Source organism: Acipenser ruthenus, chromosome 5 (assembly GCF_902713425.1).
Source record: "Acipenser ruthenus chromosome 5, fAciRut3.2 maternal haplotype, whole genome shotgun sequence".
NCBI lineage: Eukaryota > Metazoa > Chordata > Actinopteri > Acipenseriformes > Acipenseridae > Acipenser > Acipenser ruthenus.
The window spans coordinates 69079533-69098932 of record NC_081193.1 but is presented as its reverse complement, the minus strand read 5'-3'; the positions used below and the strand labels follow the sequence as shown (position 1 = coordinate 69098932).

The 19400-nt window shown below is 37.2% G+C and overlaps 1 protein-coding gene across 2 annotated transcripts; it reads right to left on the bottom strand.

The window, feature by feature from the left end:
• Positions 1 to 84: 84 nt before the first annotated feature.
• Positions 85 to 7274, bottom strand: LOC117402654 (U2 small nuclear ribonucleoprotein B''-like). Of its 2 annotated transcripts, none has more exons than XM_059024417.1 (7): positions 7186 to 7274; positions 6535 to 6616; positions 5985 to 6157; positions 2706 to 2840; positions 2516 to 2557; positions 2206 to 2294; positions 85 to 452 (listed from the first exon to the last, which is right to left on the bottom strand). In XM_059024417.1, exons 2-7 carry the CDS (start codon positions 6596 to 6598, stop codon positions 293 to 295), a joined length of 663 nt encoding a protein of 220 aa, XP_058880400.1. In that variant the 5' UTR covers positions 6599 to 6616; positions 7186 to 7274; the 3' UTR covers positions 85 to 292. The 2 variants fall into 2 exon arrangements, with proteins under 2 accessions (XP_058880400.1, XP_033859899.1); XM_034004008.3 differs by having other exon boundaries at positions 7111 to 7239.
• Positions 7275 to 19400: the final 12126 nt, after the last annotated feature.

Below are 19400 nucleotides of genomic sequence, written 5' to 3'. Positions count from 1 at the left end.
AAATTCAGCTTTGATTCCCAAAGTAGTACTTCATACATACACTTCTCCAGTTAGAGTGAATTCTTCAAAAACACCACACAAAACTTTGAACATAAAATTTATTGTACAAAACAAACATTCCAGAGTTAAACAGCATTGTGTTACTTAGGATATATTATCAGGGTTTTAGAACAAAGGGTTGAATGACTCTTCCTTTCCAACTTCATCCTCAATTAGATAAAAAAAAATCAAAAAAAAAAAAAAAATCAAAAAGTTCATAAAATTAGTCAATGGAAATCCAGACAATCCAGTCTTATTTTTTGGCATAAGTGATCTTCATCGCGTTGGAGGATGTGATCCTGAACCCCTGTAGTGCATCTCTTGCAGTGCCAGCTTGCCCTTCACTTTCAAACTCAACAAAGGCAATGTCATGACGTCCAGGCACCAGGCGTACCTCTTTGAAGCCAGGGAACCTTGCAAAGAGAAGCACAAGAAATATTGTTTGTGAAGTCGGCCTACTTTTGGTCAGATGACCAACATTTCGTATGTGAACAGGAAACAGTTATAAATGGAACATGATATCTATTGAATAAAAATCAACTAATAAGACAACTCTACACAAATATAACAAAAAAATATTGAGAAGTGTAGTTTGATTTTGTAGGTCCAACAGTAACTGTAGAGACTTTGGCCACAAACTACGGAAGATGTGCTGAAATCGGTGAAAATAAATTCACTGTTTCATGGGCTGTTAGGCACGAGAAACTGGATTATTTTCTTAGATTCAACACAGTTGATTATGCCAATTAAAACATTTCTTCCTAACTGATACTTGTTCAATAAGATCTAATTGACCAATTGATTGTTAACTTGGTAATTGGATTTTGTCTGTGTAAGTGGAATTTTAAACTCAAACAAGTGTCAGTTGCACGTGAAGATAGTAGCAGGAACTAAGATGTAGGATATGAAAGTGGCATTAGAAAATGTTATATACAAAAAACAAAAAGGGAACCGGGAACAGAGTAAAGTTACTGATAGTTTTGCCAGTGATCGGTTTGTGAAGTAAGTGGGCTGCTGTAAGCTTGCTTGAACAGTGAGTGGTTAAAGCCAGGAAAGAAATGCAAAAGCCGAGTTTAAAATCTAACACCCGTGAAATTGGTTTACAAAAGTGATGATAAAATTGCTTTTGTTCCTGAACCTGTGCAGAAGATATGCAAAACAGGGGTGTTTATGTGGAAATGTATTTTGTTTTAGAATATGGGATAAAATTGTAGAAGGGAGGTACATACAACCCTGAATAGTACGTAGTCTTTGCCCTGGAATGTAAGGTAGACATTCAAAAATATGGGCGGTGAAAATAAATTCTTGCTGCTTAAGAGGAATGAAAAACTACATCTCCCAGAATGCCATAGCTATCCAAGAACAGTGATTGACTGGCAACCAGTTAAACTAATACACCAGTTTGTAATTTAACAAGCCAGGCAGGAATAAAATGACAGGTTTCAAAGACAATAGCTGTATAGACCTGAATACGGGACGTTAAAACAAAGTATACTAAATCTGTGAATTGTGGATAATATATTTAAAACGACCAATGAAATCTAGCAGACAGGCTTTTTACAAAAATGTGGGATGTCCTGGAAACATTTGATATCCCTTGTGCGCATAACTTTTAGCGTGATAAAGTTGGATGGAAAAAGGGCTATTGACTAGTACTAAAAAGGAAACATGGTTATATTCATACAAGCAAAAAGTTAGTACAGCATTTAGTCTTGTCTAAAGAATCACTGGAATAACAACTTGTTTTCCAGTCCTCTAGGGCTAGAAGACTGATGCATTGTTTGTTGCAATTGGGAACATCTTGAAAACCTAACCTGCAGTCTATCTGGAAGCGCTCTATTCATTGGTATTGAAACTGTTCTGGAGACCATCATTAGAAATGTCCTCCGTACTAACCACAGGATCATCACCAGTTAGTACACTACTTTTAGCTTGTTGAAATTCACCCACTTAAAACTAAAGTTTAAAACACAAGCGTGGATATAGCATCTTATAAACTACAACAATTGATCAAAGCAACACATTACTACAGCTATTTAACAAAAAACTAAAATGTATCACATATTGAAAGTTCACCTTTCCAACTCGAATGTTTAGCCATTATTTTACACCAATACAGCTTTGGAAAAAAAAAAAAAAAAGACAAAAAGGCAATTTAATACTTACTGGTTAAAAAGCATGGACAACATCATTTCATTAGTTTCTTCAGGCAGATTATTGAGGAACAGAATATAGTTTGGTGGGTTGTCTGGTGCCTGCAATCAAAACAGAGTAAGCAATTACTTTCAGATTTACAACTTGCTACACAATAGCAGCTACACCCACAATTTTCAAATTAACCTTTGCATTTCCAAACAACTAACTGTATACTACAAATGTCAGCTGGAGAGGAACAGAATAGCATGGTATTTCTTTTGGCAAATACTTAATAAAGCTTATGTTTATTCATCCAAAGGCTATAACAGAAGCAACATACCTGCTGATTTTGAGATGAAGTTGTTTGCACATTTGTGGATCCCTGTGTTGCATGAAAAAGAAAGACAGGTTAACAGTATTCCCAAAAAAATGCTTAAACTTGCCATTAATACAAGGTAATATTGAACAAGCATTACACACAGTGCTAGACTTCACTTAACACTTTACTCGCTGTATAAACATTCCATTACCTGTGCTGGTTTCTTGGCTGCACTTGCTGCCTGTTCTTGCGCTTTCTTCTTCTTATCTTTCTTCTTGTCTTTGTCACCAAACGTGCCCCGCATTTTTGAAATAACATCCGAATCTGTTTTTGCGTACTGAATGCGCTGGGGAGATAAAAGAATGTTTAATATGAAGAAGTTATTTTTATGTGTAATACAGAATATATATGTGCACACACATCCTATTTAGAAATGCTTTTTATTTTATTTATTTAAAAGTGCACAGCCATTTAGCAGTTCACCTTTTAGCAGATAAATACGTCACAATCACAGATGTATACAGTGGTCATTCCACCTTAATTCTAGGGAGTAATTTCTTCCAATTGGAGTTAACACAGACGCTACATGTAATGGTAAAAAAGTGTTCAACGGTAGGCATCAGGTTAATGTAAGATAGCTGTGTAACTCATGTCCTTCATGGTGAGAATGTGTCTCAAGCTGGAAAAAGACCATTTTGATCACCTGACCTAATTTTGGGTGTTTTAGAGGGGGGGGGGGGGTGTAACCTGCAGCAGGGGTTCTCACTGTAAGGAGCGCCTCCCTAGAGCAGTAGTTCCCAAACTGTGGGTAGTTAGGCTGGTAGTGTGTATTGACGCAAACAATTTGTTAAAATTGATACGTTTTTAAAACTAGGGCGTACTAGCGATCTAAGTACAAGTCCAATGCTTCCACCTGAAAAGGAAACCAAACCTGTATCAAGGAAATATGACCAAAGTTACATTGAGTTTGGCTTCAATGTGTGTGGGACTGAAAACAATCCAGCTCCAAAGTGTGTGTTGTGCCTAGAAATGCTTGCAAGAGGAAAGCATGAAGGCTTCCAAATTTAAAAAGCACTGAATTACCCGGAATGCACAAACAAAAGCTGTGGTTGATTTATTTGAAAAAAATAAATATATTCGCCAATACGCATGTTTTAAGAAAAAAAGCCCTGAAAACATTGTATCTTGCATCTCTGCACATTATAAAATCAGAAAAGTTTGAATCGGGCAGCTAGACATCGTTGAGCAAATGCTAGGTAAGGAAGCCGCACCAAGTCAAAAGATCAAATGTGTGCCACTGTACAAAGTAAATACTACTGTACACAGGCATATTGAAGACAGGGGTGGGAGTTTTCCATCTATAGCCGATTTTTCCATAAATATTTTGGGAAATGAAAAATGAGTGCGTGTTAGGAATGTATACTGTAGCAATGGCGGGCATTGGCGAACCGAGAGCTGACTTCGTAAGCAAAAACGAAAAGTTGTTTTCAGCTTATTGCAATTTAACGTGAAAAATATGCATTTTATTTTCCTTGCAGGATTTTTGCATTTGGTTACTATGGCAACGGGGGTCAAACAAATACAGACTTCATGACGGTGTTCGAGTTATAGTTAAACTAGTTTGTACATTGACCTAGCTAGTCAGTGGCATATATGATGTCAATTTACTCAATTTGAAGGTATCTGGTTTTAAAACAATTATTTCTATGTAATATTAGAAATATAAAGAAATACAAAAACTTGGGTTTTGTCACTTAAGGTTTGCCGTAAACCGTTTCTCCCGTGTATTTATCGATTTAAAGGCAGCAAAATATATAAATTGCATGTTCCTTTTCAAGTGTGTCAACATATTAAAAGGTTTACAAAAGTTTGAAGTGTCGCTGAATGTGTCGCTCAAGGTTATTTTAAAAAAATCTTTGTCTGCTTGTTACGTTTTTTTGCAGCCAACACATTTACAGAACATTGATACATTTTTAAAGATTGTTTCAATAGCGACTCAAGTTTCAATGTTTGAATGTCGTTTGACCTTTAACGCAACGCAAATACTTCCAAGGTTAGCTCAAAGATATTCTATTTAATAGAATAGAAATAAATAGAATATCTTTGTTTAGCTGTACCTGAGAAAATGGTGAAAACGAACAGCCATATTTAGCTGGAAACTAGGTATTCTCAGCACAGTAATAAGCTTTTAGTTTTAGTTTGAAGGCAGCAGGCGCATAGCCTGTTTTTTTTTTGTATTTGCTTGACAGACGCCCTTATGCACGGCAACTTACAGAGGTAACAAGTTATTACAATAAGATAAGAAACAAGCAATACAGCTTTTTGATTGTTTTTGTTTCTGTTTGCACTTTTTTGGAAAATGAAACGGTTTTTGCAATTATTGTGCACAGTGTGTTTGTTTTTGTAGGGTGTATACACATATGTTGTGTTTGTAGTGTATATGTGCAACTACTATTAAAACAAACTGCTAAAAATGTTCGCCTTGCTTCACTCGGCACGATACATTTTCAGTCTTGGCTACTTTGCTCTGCTCCCACCCCTGTGAAGAAATGTCAGACGATAAGATTGCAGCTCGCTGAACGGCTTGGTAAAAGTTGCATGTTCACTAATCAAATTGATGAAAGCGACGACATTGCTGAATGTGCGCACCTCATGGTTTTTGCATGATGAGTTTATTGAAGTTTTTTTTATTAAATGTATACTAGTATAAAAGCCTCAGAAAAACTAAAAACATAATTCTAGGTCTCCGTTATTTTTTTAAAACTATTAGTTTGAACTTTTTTTGAACTAAATATTTCAAGTTATTTAAAAAAAACAAACTAGCTACAAATGCCTTTTACTTTGTATGAAACTAAGTGAGATTTTGCCCAAAGTGCAATTGTAGGTGTTGTATTTCTATCAGTTATCTTCAGCAGTAAAATACAAGGCTGTGCCTGCAGCAAATAGCAGACACAGCCTTGTATTGATAAAATACAGCAAATTACTACTATAACAATTATTTTCTATCTATCACTGTGTAAAGAAGTGATTTTTAAACCTTGCACTTCTTTGGTTCGTACTATATGTATATGTGTTTTCACACTCACTGGGCATGGGTCCCAGAAAATGATCTGGGTATTCAGGTGGGTCATAAGTTGGTAAAGTTTGGGAATCCCTGCCCTAGTGGACCTCTCAACTGTTCCTGGGGAGACGCAGAGCATGTCCCCACCACTACTTGTTTCGTTAGATGCAGCAAAGTTTAAACTTTTAGTTGAGCGATTCAGACAATAAGAGGCAAATATGTCACCAGCCTGGTTGAATCTGTTTTAAACCCATTGTGCACAACTTAATATCAAGTGGCACAGAGTATCACTAAAAACAATTAACATAAGGGACAGCCTTGTTTCATTGCATATAAAATACTAAGCCATTAAGGCCAACTCCCCAATTCATAAAAAAAATAAACTGGGTTGTATTATAGTTCAGCATGAAATTGAGCAACTTAACTTACCATGGCTTTGTTGTAAAATGGAAATCCTTGTATTTGCCTCAAAGCATTTGTAGCAGAGGCAAGCTCTTTAAACACAACAAATGCCTGTCCTCTCATTTTCATAGTCTTCAAAGCCACGATCTCAACAATTTGACCAAATTGAGAAAACAGTGCATATAGTGACCTCTTCAGTTCTACAAAAAAAAGTATACTTAAGTAGACAGACAAGGAGCAGGTGTTCATAAGTCCTAATCAACTAGATTGGCCAGAACTATTTAAATTTTTTATTTATTTTATTTTTATTACAGTGAATGTAACACTGTACAGTAGTGCAGTGAAACTATGCTACTATATAGCACCAGTGTTTGTCAGAACTTAATGTTAATCTTTAAGGGTGTTTTCAAATAGTAAGTATATAATATATATATATATATATATATATATATATTTGGTTCACAATCATGCAAGCTTTAAGGAAAAACAACTAACATTTCACACAAAATAAAAGGTGGAGGAAGGCCAAATAAATTAAATTCCGGGAGAAAAAAAAGAATGCACACAAAAAACCTACCTTCTTTTTTAATTTTATCATTTACATTGTTGATGTAAATGGTGTGGTTTGGTCTTATATCCATGATGGTGTTTTTGTACAACTGAAGGAAAGAAAATATAGTATTAAAATAAAACTAAACGCTAATGAAGATGCCGCAACTTACACATACGTTAGCTTACATTTCTTAAATTAATTAGCTCTAACTAAGCATTAATGATTTTACTTAAAATCCCAGTGAATTGTAATTTGACTCGGAGAGTAAACACAATTAAAACGAATGTGTGTGTGTGCGTACATTTACGTAGCAATTAACGATTTATTTTAAAAAATAATCTCGACTCGAATACAACATGCACTAATATAATCACACATTTCCCTAGCCTGTGAACTTAGAAAACAGAAACAAGTAAGTACTGGCACATATCTTGCATCTTTTAAGAAATGGTTTCAGTAAGAGGCATACATTGACTCGTTGTATAATATTATAACACCACAACCATCCGTCGTTTATCAAAGACAAATCTACACTGTGACTCGATAGACAGAACGAAAAACAGGTAGCTAATCAACGTCATTTGCAAAAAGCGTCCATACCTTCAAGGTTTGAATTACAAAACAGAACTCCTCAGAAGAAAGTCACTGAAACACACGCCGCTCTTAAACGCTTACCAGAAATTGTAGCCAATGTATGGTTCCTGTGCGTGACAAATAAATAATCCGTGTTACAATCACAGCTTGCTGTGATATTAGTTCCTATGTTGGGCGAACTACACTACAGCGCCCTCTAGCGCACAGCATTGCTCATTAGTTGTTTTGTTTATTTAGATTTTTGTTAACCGGATTTATACACTATTTAGTTGTTTCCATGATTTCAATTAAGTAGTGAGCAGTTAAGGTTTAAAGGGAAGAAATAGACTAAGTGTACTAAGTGTATCTATTTAGATTTTTTTCTTTCTGTCTTTCTTAATATATATATATATATATATATATATATATATATATATATATATATATATATATATATATATATATATATATAGTTGGAGAAAAGGTATTTGGATTATGAACATCAATCGAAGATGACTCAGAGGACACATTTATATACACAAAGAATATGAGCTTTCATCCTTATTTATGACCCTGAGAGCCACTGTGAGTGAGAAATAAGACCCCAGTGAAAAATACAGTGGTAAATTATTTCACTGCTACAGAGACCTCTGATGGTGACAAAGCCAGACAGTACAGATGAGATTCAGAATCAAGCAGATGGGAAACATTGATTAACTCCTGCTGTTATTCCCACCACCATGGTTTCAGCAGGTAATGTCCATCACAGTGTCTAGACATCAAAACGTTTAACCACTACCATCTTAATAATGGAATCCTATCTTCTGATGAAAGGTGGCCATTAATGAAATAACATAAATATGTACAGGCCCAGCACCATGTGACTGATTGTGACTTTTGTATGTGTTTCTCATCATTTGGTGCATCCACTTGCTAAATTTATTTCTGTGTGGTGAATGTTTTTTTTTTGTTTGTTTTTTCACAAAAGCAGCAAAAACTGCATCCTTATAAAATGTATTGTCTAATAGGGTTCAATATATATATATATATATATATATATATATATATATATATATATATATATATATATATATATATATATATATATATATACAGTGCTTAATTTGTAAATCGGGAGGTCCCGGAGCACAAAGTGAGCGCGAGAGGGGGGGTGTTCCGGGGGGGCTCTGAGGTACCGGAACGCATGAGAAAAATGTGACAAACACAATGTAGCCAGACAATGTAATTATAACCTGTGTTAAGGTGTCGTCTTTAGCTTTGGCTACAATGCTTGCTGCCGCTAAATGGGCCTTGGTTCGGGCATGTTCAAAAACTTTTTTTCTGAGGGCTCTTTGTTGTTGTTTGTTTACGTCGGAGGCAGAGGACGTTACTGTACATTCCACACACTCTTTTGCTAGTTTCATCCCTCCCTATGATTAATACTTCTAAGTCATCTTGAGTAAAGTCAGCCAAATTACTAAATAATAATAATAATAATAATAATAATAATAATAATAATAATAATAATAAAAATAATTGAGATATACACCTCATTTACAAAATAAATAAATACAAACATCTACTGGTATTGTACGTTATTGTACCCAAGGCATAATTATATAACTTGTGATTACATATTCGACCTTGAGGAATTAATGTATTTTATACATGACGATTTACAACTACGGTTAAATATTTTATAATTTAATAATGACGGCGATTCACCTTAGTCCACAAGGTGACACGTAGTATCAGCTACGATACAACCTTTTAGCAGGATATTGCACATTCTAATGGATGACGTTCTTAAACGTCTATTATATTTTACACGCACATTAAATATACATTTTCTAAATGTTATTTTACTGTGTTAAACACTAAAAAATACTAAATATATACACGTTTAAACTTTGTTTTTATAAAATATACATGTTGCGGTTATGGGTGTGCTTCAACGTGTGATTGATTACATGACTAATCCCAAAGATTTACTGGAAGAGGAATTGGGCAAACAGCGTTTTGCTATGTGCTGAATAAATACCACGGATTAGTTCCACAATTACCACTCGTTCGAGCCTCTCTTTTTTGGTGTTGTAAAAAACAATGGGTGACTCCAAATGTATAGAAAAAAAAAAACACATAAGAAATGCAATTGACTATTTTTTTTTTTAAAAGATTAAATTAAATTAAATTAGATTAGATTAGATTGATACTGATGGCTAAACAATGCTAATGGTTCAAACTGTTATGTTATCTCCAGTATTCTAAATATATATTATTATTATTTTGTTAAACTATATTTAATTTAATGTTTATGAACCAAGTCAACCAAATATAGATTCTTCCTAGCTTTTCTGATGTGCAGTTTGTGAACGACTCGTTCTTTCCGATTCAAGTAAACCTACGTAAACAATCTTAATGCGGTCTACATTGATTGGTTTTGTGTCATTGAATCAGTGAATCAAATGAACGAAATGAATCGATTCACCAAACTGAACTGAACCAAATGAATCGAAACACTAAAAAGAATCTAACTGCCCATCACTAGTCCTCCCCGACCCCGTCCCCCTCTCCCGCCGAGTCAGACTCACTAGTAGGGCTACTAGCTAGTGGAGGACGTGCCGGTGGTGATGCTGAACTGGCGGGATTAGCAGCGCAGACAGCGCTGCTAGCTAAGGCATCGCCATCAGGAGCAGTTTCCCCCTCATTTTTGATTTGGCTTTCCTTTCCCCTCGACACGTTTCATTCAGTAGTGACGACTAGCCTAGGCTACGTGACGTGATTACGCAGGGACCTCTCACTAGCTGACCACCACTGTTTCAAGATCAGTTACTTACCTCGCCGGCCCACCCCATAACCGCTATGTACAAATAAGAGAGCAGGTCTGGAATCGGTGTGGCAGGATAGGATGCGCTTTTACTGGGGGACGGGAGAAATAACGAGGAGGCAGAAGCAACTTTAACTCTGATCGCTTTTATTAGAATGTTTACAGTGCAAACAGTGGAAAAAATAATAAATCATGCCGCGAGAGGTACCTGATCTGAGCAAATTAGGTGCCGGAACAAAAAAAGTAAAATCTGAGAGGTGCCGGATCCTGCTCCTGATCCTGCTCCTGCTCAAATTAAGCAGTGTATATATATATATAATGGGGTTGCTCTTGACAGTCAACAGACTCACCTCCTACACCCAGATCAGGAAGCTGTTGACTCCATTCTCATTTACTTAGCCTACAATGGTTTACTTTTACCCTGATGGATGATGTGCTTGTTTGTGAGTGTTACAGGAACATAAACCAGCACTCACAAGGCCCACCCAGTCCCCAGATCTGTAATTAAACATTTCCCATATGAAAGTTTACCATGGTGTATATGTCCTCTCAATTTCCAACCTCTGGTCCTGGTGTCTAGGCTGAATATATTCAGTTCCTTCAACATATCTTCATAACCGATACCTTTTTTTTACCTCTCAAAAATCCTTTTTTAATGGAGTGACTGGAACTAAAACTAGCGGTGTGGTCTCACTAGTACATTATATACAGCCTCATCATATTCCTCTTTGCTTTGTTCCCTACACTTTTGACTATGTAACCACGCATTCTGTTTGCCCTTTTGATGGCTTCCCAGCACTGCCCGGTTGCTGACACCATGCTTGCCTGAGCTTCTTATGCAGCAGTGCAGTTAACCTCTAGTCTATTGTTTTTTTCATTATGGGTTTAATGCCAGATGTCTTCTCAGTAAATGAACAGCAATTCATCTGGCACAGTCTGAGAAGGACAGAGCACAGGGTCTGGCTCATTATATCTCATCATTAAACTGTAAATTCCTGCCATTTGAACCAACAGCTATCCCAAGCGAGCCAAGATCCTTGGAGTAATAGATATTATACAAAGTAAACACCATGCTATAATGAGCTGGCCGGCATTTTGCAATGCAAACTGTAGCATTGCTCCTAGTTAGTTGTGCAAAATATATTGTGTAATCTGGAAGTTTTCCCAGTCATTAAACAAATGATTTAGTCATGCTACCATCTGAGTATCCAAAATGAATATATTTTGTTGATTCTCATCACCTGCAAATTAAAGGCTGAATACAGACTAATAAATCCTTACCAAGCAGTACTACACTGTTGTCAAATATAATTGCTTGCTGATAATTAGCAATTGTAACAGTTTATTATCTGAGGTACCAGGTAAATATTTAATATCTACCACAATTATAAATTCTCACAAGAACCGTCACTAGGACCGAATAGTAAAAACAAGTTCTACATACTACATACTGTTTTGCCCCAATTTAAATACCAGGATATCACAGCTACATTAATTGTAGAGCAGGCATATTTACTCCAAGAGAACATGGAAGAAGGAAGTGGATATTGCACTGTAGCATTTATTGCACACAAGTCCCCAAGCACAAAAAGGCTATAGAAGAAAAACATAGTACACAGGTGATTTAGAGTTTTGTATATAACAGTTTGCCTGCATTGAATGAAGCAATACCATGTTAATGAAGCAAGTTGATAATAAACATTGAACAATGTTTCTGGTGCCTGATTGAATGTCTGATATTGTTCTGTAGTGATGTTGTTTTTAGTAATGTGAAAGTATTGCTGTCTGTTTCTGGTCATCTTGCCAGGACACCCTTGTAAATGAGGCCTAGCTCTCAATGAAAGTTAGGGAACAGTTAAAGGGGAATTGCAACCAGCAGGGATATTTCATCATTTAAATGTACAATAAGAAATATTCAGTATACAATACTGTTTTAAAATGTAAAGACAATTGTCCTGTTTGCTTAGTGCACTTGGCTGAATTCTGCCTTCACTGCTACTAAAAGTCGATTGGTTTATGACTATTCCAATTTGGAGTTCTGGGAGGTTGAAATGATGATTTTTGTATGTTCATTCTATTACATTGTTTCTAAAGTACACAATAGGTAAGATTTATGATTTATTTTTTATGTGAGTGAGTGTCAAAAGTAGCATCTCTCTGAGGGATAGCAGTGTACAAAAAATTAGATTGTGTCATCCAGGACACTTAGGAGACATGGCTTTTAACCTGACTATTTCAACTCCCAAGCTCTGCGAGTTTGCAATACTTTTTATGTTATTATGGCTAACACATTTTTGCAATTAAACATGTTTTTTTAACTTTTGAAAAGCAGTAATGCGTTTACTCACTCCAGTTTAATTAACTCCTTGATACAGGAAACGTGTCTGTTAATTTTTCAAACAACAGAATATACAAATCAATAAAAACGACTCCCTGAAGTGTTATATGTTACAGAGAAATAGAAGAAGCTCATCTGCACTGTTGGCCCACTTAGCTATCATAAAAAAAGTCATTTTGAACTCCTTTATGATTTCAGCGATGGCTGTTTTAGGACCAGACACTGCTGGATCAGCTGAATATACACCAAGGTCTCTTAAGCACTTTAATGTTGTTTGTTTTTCATTCTGCCTATAACATGGATTTTTCTCCTTTCAAAACAGGATGTAATTACAAATTGAACTAAGTGCTTTGAAATTATGCTGGTCACCTTTTTAATTATTAACTGTTTATAACTAGCTTACTAGCTTACTGTTAATATATTTATAATCATCATAACCATTACCTAACCGTTAAACAATGAAACACAATTGTTAACATGTTAGTATGCTAGTTATTTACAGTTGAATAACTAATAAAAGTAAAATACAGTGTTTCCAATATAGGTTATGTTATCATTTCAGGGATTAAGGACATTTTTCATATCAGTTGTTGCAAATTGAAATTGTTATGCTAATGAAAGAACTCTTTTACTGTGATAAAGGCATACAATTCCAATAAGAGGCTCTCGGCAGAAGCATACATTTGACTTTGTAACAGATGTGATGTGTTCCAATTTTTATTATTTTGACGTAACATGTTTTTAAATAATGTAGATGTACACTGTCTGGCCAATTTATTAGGATCTGTCTTGCCGATTGAGTTTGGCCTGGTGTGAGGTATGATCTCATGGTATACCCTGTTTCTCTCTGGAATGCCGAATGAATGCAGTATCAAGTCCACACAACAATGCTGTTGGCCAATGGCTACTATGATTTGAGATGAATGACAGAGATCAAACATATTTCATGGCCACAGTAATCCCCGGATCTCAATCTAGCATGTTTGGGATGAATTTGAACAACGCATTCGTCATCACAATGCAATTGTCACGAAACTTGGTATTAACATTATTTAGTTGATTCTAGAGATGTAGGCGCTGTCTGTCTGACCATCTGTATGTCACACTTTGTCACTAGGATAGCTTGTGTGGTGATGTCAGACCAGGAAGTAGAGAACACAGTCTGGGGTGAGTGAAGACCTAATGAGCGGTTTATTTCAAATCAAAGATGTAAACAAAACACTGATACTGAAACAAAATGGCATGATGGCCAAAACAGACAGACAGATACAAAACACAGGGAACACTAACCAAAGTATCGTGCTGAGCTATGTCAGCACGACTAGCAATTGCTTTCTTCTTTATTTATTTCTGTCCCGACTCCCGTTCTTTCTCCCTGTACACACCAACCCAAAGTGAGAGAACCGTGCCTCTTTTAAGAAGCTGTGCCGGGACTTGATAGCTAATCATTCAATCTGGCCCCAGCATAGTCTGCATGTGAAGTGATTGTGCAGGCTTTATAGTGTTCTGAAATACTGTCTACATAGGTTTATTTAATGTTTAAACAGGTCCACGAAATGTCCGCGAAATCCTAATTTTACCCGTGAAAAATACATAAATTTACCGCAAATTAAGTAGACCACTACTTATAACCCTCGCTAGTCCCGCCCCCTCCTCCAGTCTCTCTGGCCAGCCACCAACAACAGTCCTGTTTCTGCTCCGTCACTCCCCATAGAGCCCTAAGGGGACCCGTCAATCAGCATCCAGGCTGATGATTGGCCCTCAGGGCAGGGCTTACGAGGATGTGCACTTCCATAATCCAGCCAGGGGGAAACAAAGACCCTCAGCACGCATTTTGGTGTTATGAGCAACCCCCCCTGCATGTTACAATATTATGCACTATAATATACTATAATAGTCTGTACATACTGTTGATATATCTCATGGTCATCAACTTTGTTGTCATGCCGATAGCTCTGATGTGAAATGCACTGCTGTGGTGGGGATGTATGCTACGGACATACTTGTTTTAGATTTGTCTGGATCTTTAGCACCCCTATGGAAAAACAGACCATCAATATGTGTCATAATTATAAAACTACAGTATACCAAGTGGTAGTACACTTTATAGCCACTTGAGTGTGCTAGGACTCTGTAGCTACATCAGCAGATAATTACATATTTGTTATATTATTTAATATTTGTACTTTAAAATATACATCTATGTAACTGTTTATAGTGCAATGGAGATATGAATTTAATGTGGTAAACAAAACCTTTATATAAACATTTTATTTATAATGGGAGGATAACAAAGATGCAAAAAGTTACTGATCTAATTAAAGTGTGCTACCAAAGGTTGTATTTCAACTATCAATATCATCCCTGGTCTCCATTTGCTTGTGTTTTATTATTCAGTCTGGAATCTGCAGGTATTTCAACGCTATAAATGAAGAGCTGCTGCAGTTTCTTTTGCTTCCTGTTACCTAATCACTTCATGGGGTCTATTCCATTAATTCCATTAATCTGAATTAAATATTAGGAAGGTTAATACTTGAATGATTTAAAGAAGGTGGTATTTAAGTCTGTCGCTATTTAAATCAATTTAATAGAGACTCATGTTTGTAGTTCAAACTGACTCCAGTGATCCAGCTACATTCAGACAATGTGACCTACAGCAGAAATACCAGGATGCAGCAATTTAACTATAGTGAGTTGTACCTGAAATATTAGAATATCCTGAATTAACGTAAACAAACAAGATAAACCAAAAGATTCTTAGCACAAAAAAGGGGGGTCATTAATATTTAAAATGTTAAGCTGGCTTGGTCTTTTTCCTTTAAGAAAAGTGGAGTGTTTTTTTCAATTAAATCAGCTACCTTCATGTTCACTATAAGAACATAGCAGGTTAATGGGGTTCAGCATATAGGTCTGGACTCTGGAGGCAGCTGGCCTAGTCTCTATGACAACCAGAAAGATAATGAATGGCCTTTTATTCTTTGTGTTTTTAACTTATTTTTAATTGTACTGAACCTGCAAAATTGTAATTATTGAGGTAAAAGGGAGTGAGCCTATCTCGGTAACCATAGCTACACCAATAAGTGAGACCCACAGGCTTGACCAAGTTTGACTCCAAGAATTGCCAGCCATTCAATATAGTTATTGTGAGCAATGAGAGATATTGTAAGTTTGGAAAACTTCAAGGGCAACCAAGAGGCTGTCTTTGTTCTAGAGTGAGTTTGTACAGTCAGTCTTAGAAACGGGATTATGCTTTTAATAACTTTACTGCAACACTGCAAAAACCATCCAGCAAATACCCAAACAAATTATATGTCAGAAGGCAGCATGTAACATTTTAACCCGATAACGCCCAGACATAGAAAAAAACACACACACTGAACTTCATTAACAAAACAAAACATTTTTTTGAAGTTTCTGGTTCCCATTTTTTTTTTAAATTGTAGCATATATGATACATTGGGGGGAAAAAAGGGTCATTGTTTTTTAGGAAAACGCAAAACAATTGCCATTGAACAAGGTTCAATTCTGAAATTGAAATTCTATGAACATGCAACAATATTCAATTCCCTGGGGTGCAAGACCTGTCTGGACATCATCATCACTAAGGTTTAAGGACTGCTGTTTTAGAGGGTGGATAATTATGATCAATGTCTTGATCTTGATTTCCATTACATGAGAGTAGATGTTAAAACGTCATGCTGATTTGAACTCGGCTCTCGCCAAGATAAGCACCAACTAAGATGTAGCTTTACAGTAAACTACTGTGATCCATCTGCATCTCCATCCATTTGCGTTTCTTTCCATCTGATGATGTAGATATCCTATCGCCTGGTGTTGATGGCTGAAGTGTAATGCTGGCTCCAGGGATCAGCTTATTTTGCCTCCCAGCGCATTAGCATGACAACCGTCTGGATTGAGCTAAGTTGGGTACATCTCTGTGGTCTTCAAGTGGGCACCTTCCGTCCTCTGTGTTTCGTCGACTTGCCCACGACACCTCAAGAGGGCTCGACAGTGATTCTGGCGTCCCAGCATCACCCCCCTCCGTCCCCAACTCAGCCAGCTTATTTACCCGTACATCAGTGTTTATTTCTTTCTATTGTGCTTGAGATCCCCAACAAGAATCTTTCCATCTCAACCACAGCCAGTTGCTGCTCCTCTCTGCTGCTTCAGATAAGTTCTTCACTGTGCGACGCAACTCTTGGTCACTGAACCTGACATCTCTGAGAAACCGGGTTGTAGAGTGTGCCACAAATCCTCGACAACCCACCTCCACTGGGTAAACCCGGACTCTCCATCCTCGCTGTTACACTTCAGCAGCTAGTTGAGCTTACCGAAGTTTCTTCCTCTCATACGCCTCATCCACAGCATCATCCCATGGCTCTGTTAACTCTACCAGATGAGCAAAGTGTGCTGATCCAGACCACAAGGCAATGTCTGGTCGAAGGTTAGTGGTGGCAATCTCAGGTGGAAAAATAAGCCATTGACCAACATCTGCCAGCATTTTCCAGTCTCTAGCAGCTTCCATTTATCTTGGGCGAGGCTTGGTTTTAACACGTTTTCTTGGTGGTTGCTCTCCTGGATGCAGGAATAGTGTCTTTTGTGTGTAATGCTTTTATGGAACTGGTGGCAACTTATTGGTCATGTTCCACTTGTCTTCCAATGCTGAGACCAAACATCGCAGGACCTGGTCATGGCGCCAAGTAAACCTTCCTTGTCTAAGACCCACCTTACATCCTGTCAAAATGTGCCTTAATGTTGCAGGTGATGAACACAAAGGACATGAGGGATCCTTACCCACCCAGAGGTTTAGGTTCTGTGGTGATGGGAGAACATCATATGTTGACCTGATGAGGAAACTGATCCTGCTCTGTTCCACTGTCCATAGGTCCTGCCAGCCGATCTTGCGTTGTTCCACACTCTCCCAATCTTATCCATTCTCCTTGCTTGGCCTGGGAAACTGCCTTTACACACCTCATCCTCTCCTCCTACTTTTTCACCTCGTTGACTACCATTTTCCTCCATTGAGCTGGGGTTGCCTTGTGACATGTAGGAGGAGCTGAACTGAGACCAAGACCCCCTCTTCCATGCTGAACTTGCCCCATAATATCATCGATTCAAAGGGCAGCCTTTGCATCTTCCACAACTTTTTTTGCTGCCCACTTTCTTCCAGTTTTCAACACAGGTGCTGCCTCACTTACGCATTTGTTGCGTGAATCTACTAATGTTATTTCCAGTCGAACCTTGGCGCACTTAAACTCCTCGGTTAGAGCAAAGACTGGTAGCTGCTGTATTCCTTTACCATAAAGTCCTACTCTGCTGAGGCAGCGTGGAACTCCCAACCCTTTCCTGACGTATGAACTGATTTAATTAACTGTACGTCCTCCTCACATCTATGACAGTGGTGCTGATATCCTGCGAACTGTGGTTTGCTTCCTGTCACTGGATTTAATTTGACTGACTTGACTGACTTGAAGTAGAGCAGTAATTTCATCCACATCATCATCTGAAGACTCTTCAAAGACACTTGTGTTGCCATCTGCTATTTGGTTCATAACTCCCTCTCTATAATGCACATATAGTGAAGCACAAATGTAACTTTCCGTGACTTAACCTTGCATAAAGCACCATGTAATCAACACTATATTTTTTACAAAAAAAAAATAAAAGGTAACATTCCCACTCGTGGATCATTTTAATTAGCCATTTTTAAACTATAAATAGCCTGGCTAAACGGCAGACGGGAGTTCAGTTCGAAATGACAGACAAGCAAACCAAGTGCGGGTTGGGAGAGGGGAAGAGGGAATGGACTTGCCCCAGGTTTGCCTGCCGGAGCGGGGTTGAAGCGAAGCTGAAGCATCTTGTCTCCTGGAGAAAGCAGCAGCTCCTCTCGTATTTACTGTAAAAATAGTGCATGAATCACTAGTATGGGGAATTGGGGGACATGCTGTAGGAGAGTTATATCCAAGGCGCTTTATAACCGAGAGCCTTATAGTGAGGGAGCACTGTGTATATATATATATATATATATATATATATATATATATATATATATATATATATATATATATATATATACACGTATATACAGTATATATACAGTATATATAATTGTAGCAAGCATGGGACATGTGGACACACACACTAAGGTTCTTTCAGGTACAATGCGGTTTATTAGGCAGCTAACAGCAACTAGCACCATCTACACGCTCAGACAGAAGCCCCTACCCACCCTGGAGCGCTACACCTGCTCCCAGGCTGACACGCACTCAACAAAGACAAAACACCAGTAGGGTTCAACAATTTCAGGACTGTACAATATAACAATAAATACAATTTTTGACAATAACCAAAACAGTGAAATACAACAATAAACATTTTCCCCACAATAATTCCCACTCCCAGCACACTCTGTTGCGCCATGAGAGGCTGACTCTGGGTACAGCACATGATCCATCAACAGGCCCACGACAATACATACATAGGTAAATAGTAAGTACCTTCAAATTATCTTTGTATGATTTTGATACCCAGTATTAACAAATCAGAATTTAATTTAGGGGTTTGTAAGTAGAGTAGTCTGAAGCTGTTTTATTCTAACTGGTGTGTTTTCCTTTCAGACGAAAATAATGCTACTGATGATTTTTAAGTAAGTCTTTAAAGTAAGAGCCAGCAGCATCTTCTGCACAGAGGTGTAGCGCTAGAAAAAAGAAATACAAAAAGAAAGGAGATCCTTTGTATCTGCCTGCATTTCACACACAAATACTATACATGTTTTATGTGTGTTGCTGTTCAGGGATTGCTTTCATCTAAGCTAACAGTGATCTGGCATTCCTCAAGGATCAGTTTTGGGCCCTTTGCTGTTTTATTTGTATATTAATGATTTGGTTACTTTTCCTTTTTCAGAAAATACCAGCATTATTAGGGTTGTAGATGACACTATGTTATATAAAACAATTGTAAATCCAGAAACAAATTCCATAGCCCTTTAAGATGATATTAATTTTGTTTAGAATTAATTTTTTGAATTCATTGTATTCATTGTGCTCGGGAAAGTTGAGAGGTCTCTACAGAGGTGGGCTGACAATCATCCCTTATAACCTTTGCTTGCGTCGTGATTCTTTCTTTGGCACGGCCTTGGGGTTATGGAATGCT

What these genes read in the sequence shown, in the direction of transcription:
- LOC117402654 (XM_059024417.1), bottom strand. Translation starts at nt 6,598, where the DNA reads ATGGATATAAGACCAAACCACACCATTTACATCAACAATGTAAATGAT. An exon ending in CATTTTACAACAAAGCCATG is followed by an intron (nt 2,841 to 5,984) that starts GTAAGTTAAGTT and finishes TTATCTCCCCAG; the next exon opens with CGCATTCAGTACGCAAAAAC. An exon ending in CAGCCAAGAAACCAGCACAG is followed by an intron (nt 2,558 to 2,705) that starts GTAATGGAATGT and finishes CATGCAACACAG; the next exon opens with GGATCCACAAATGTGCAAAC.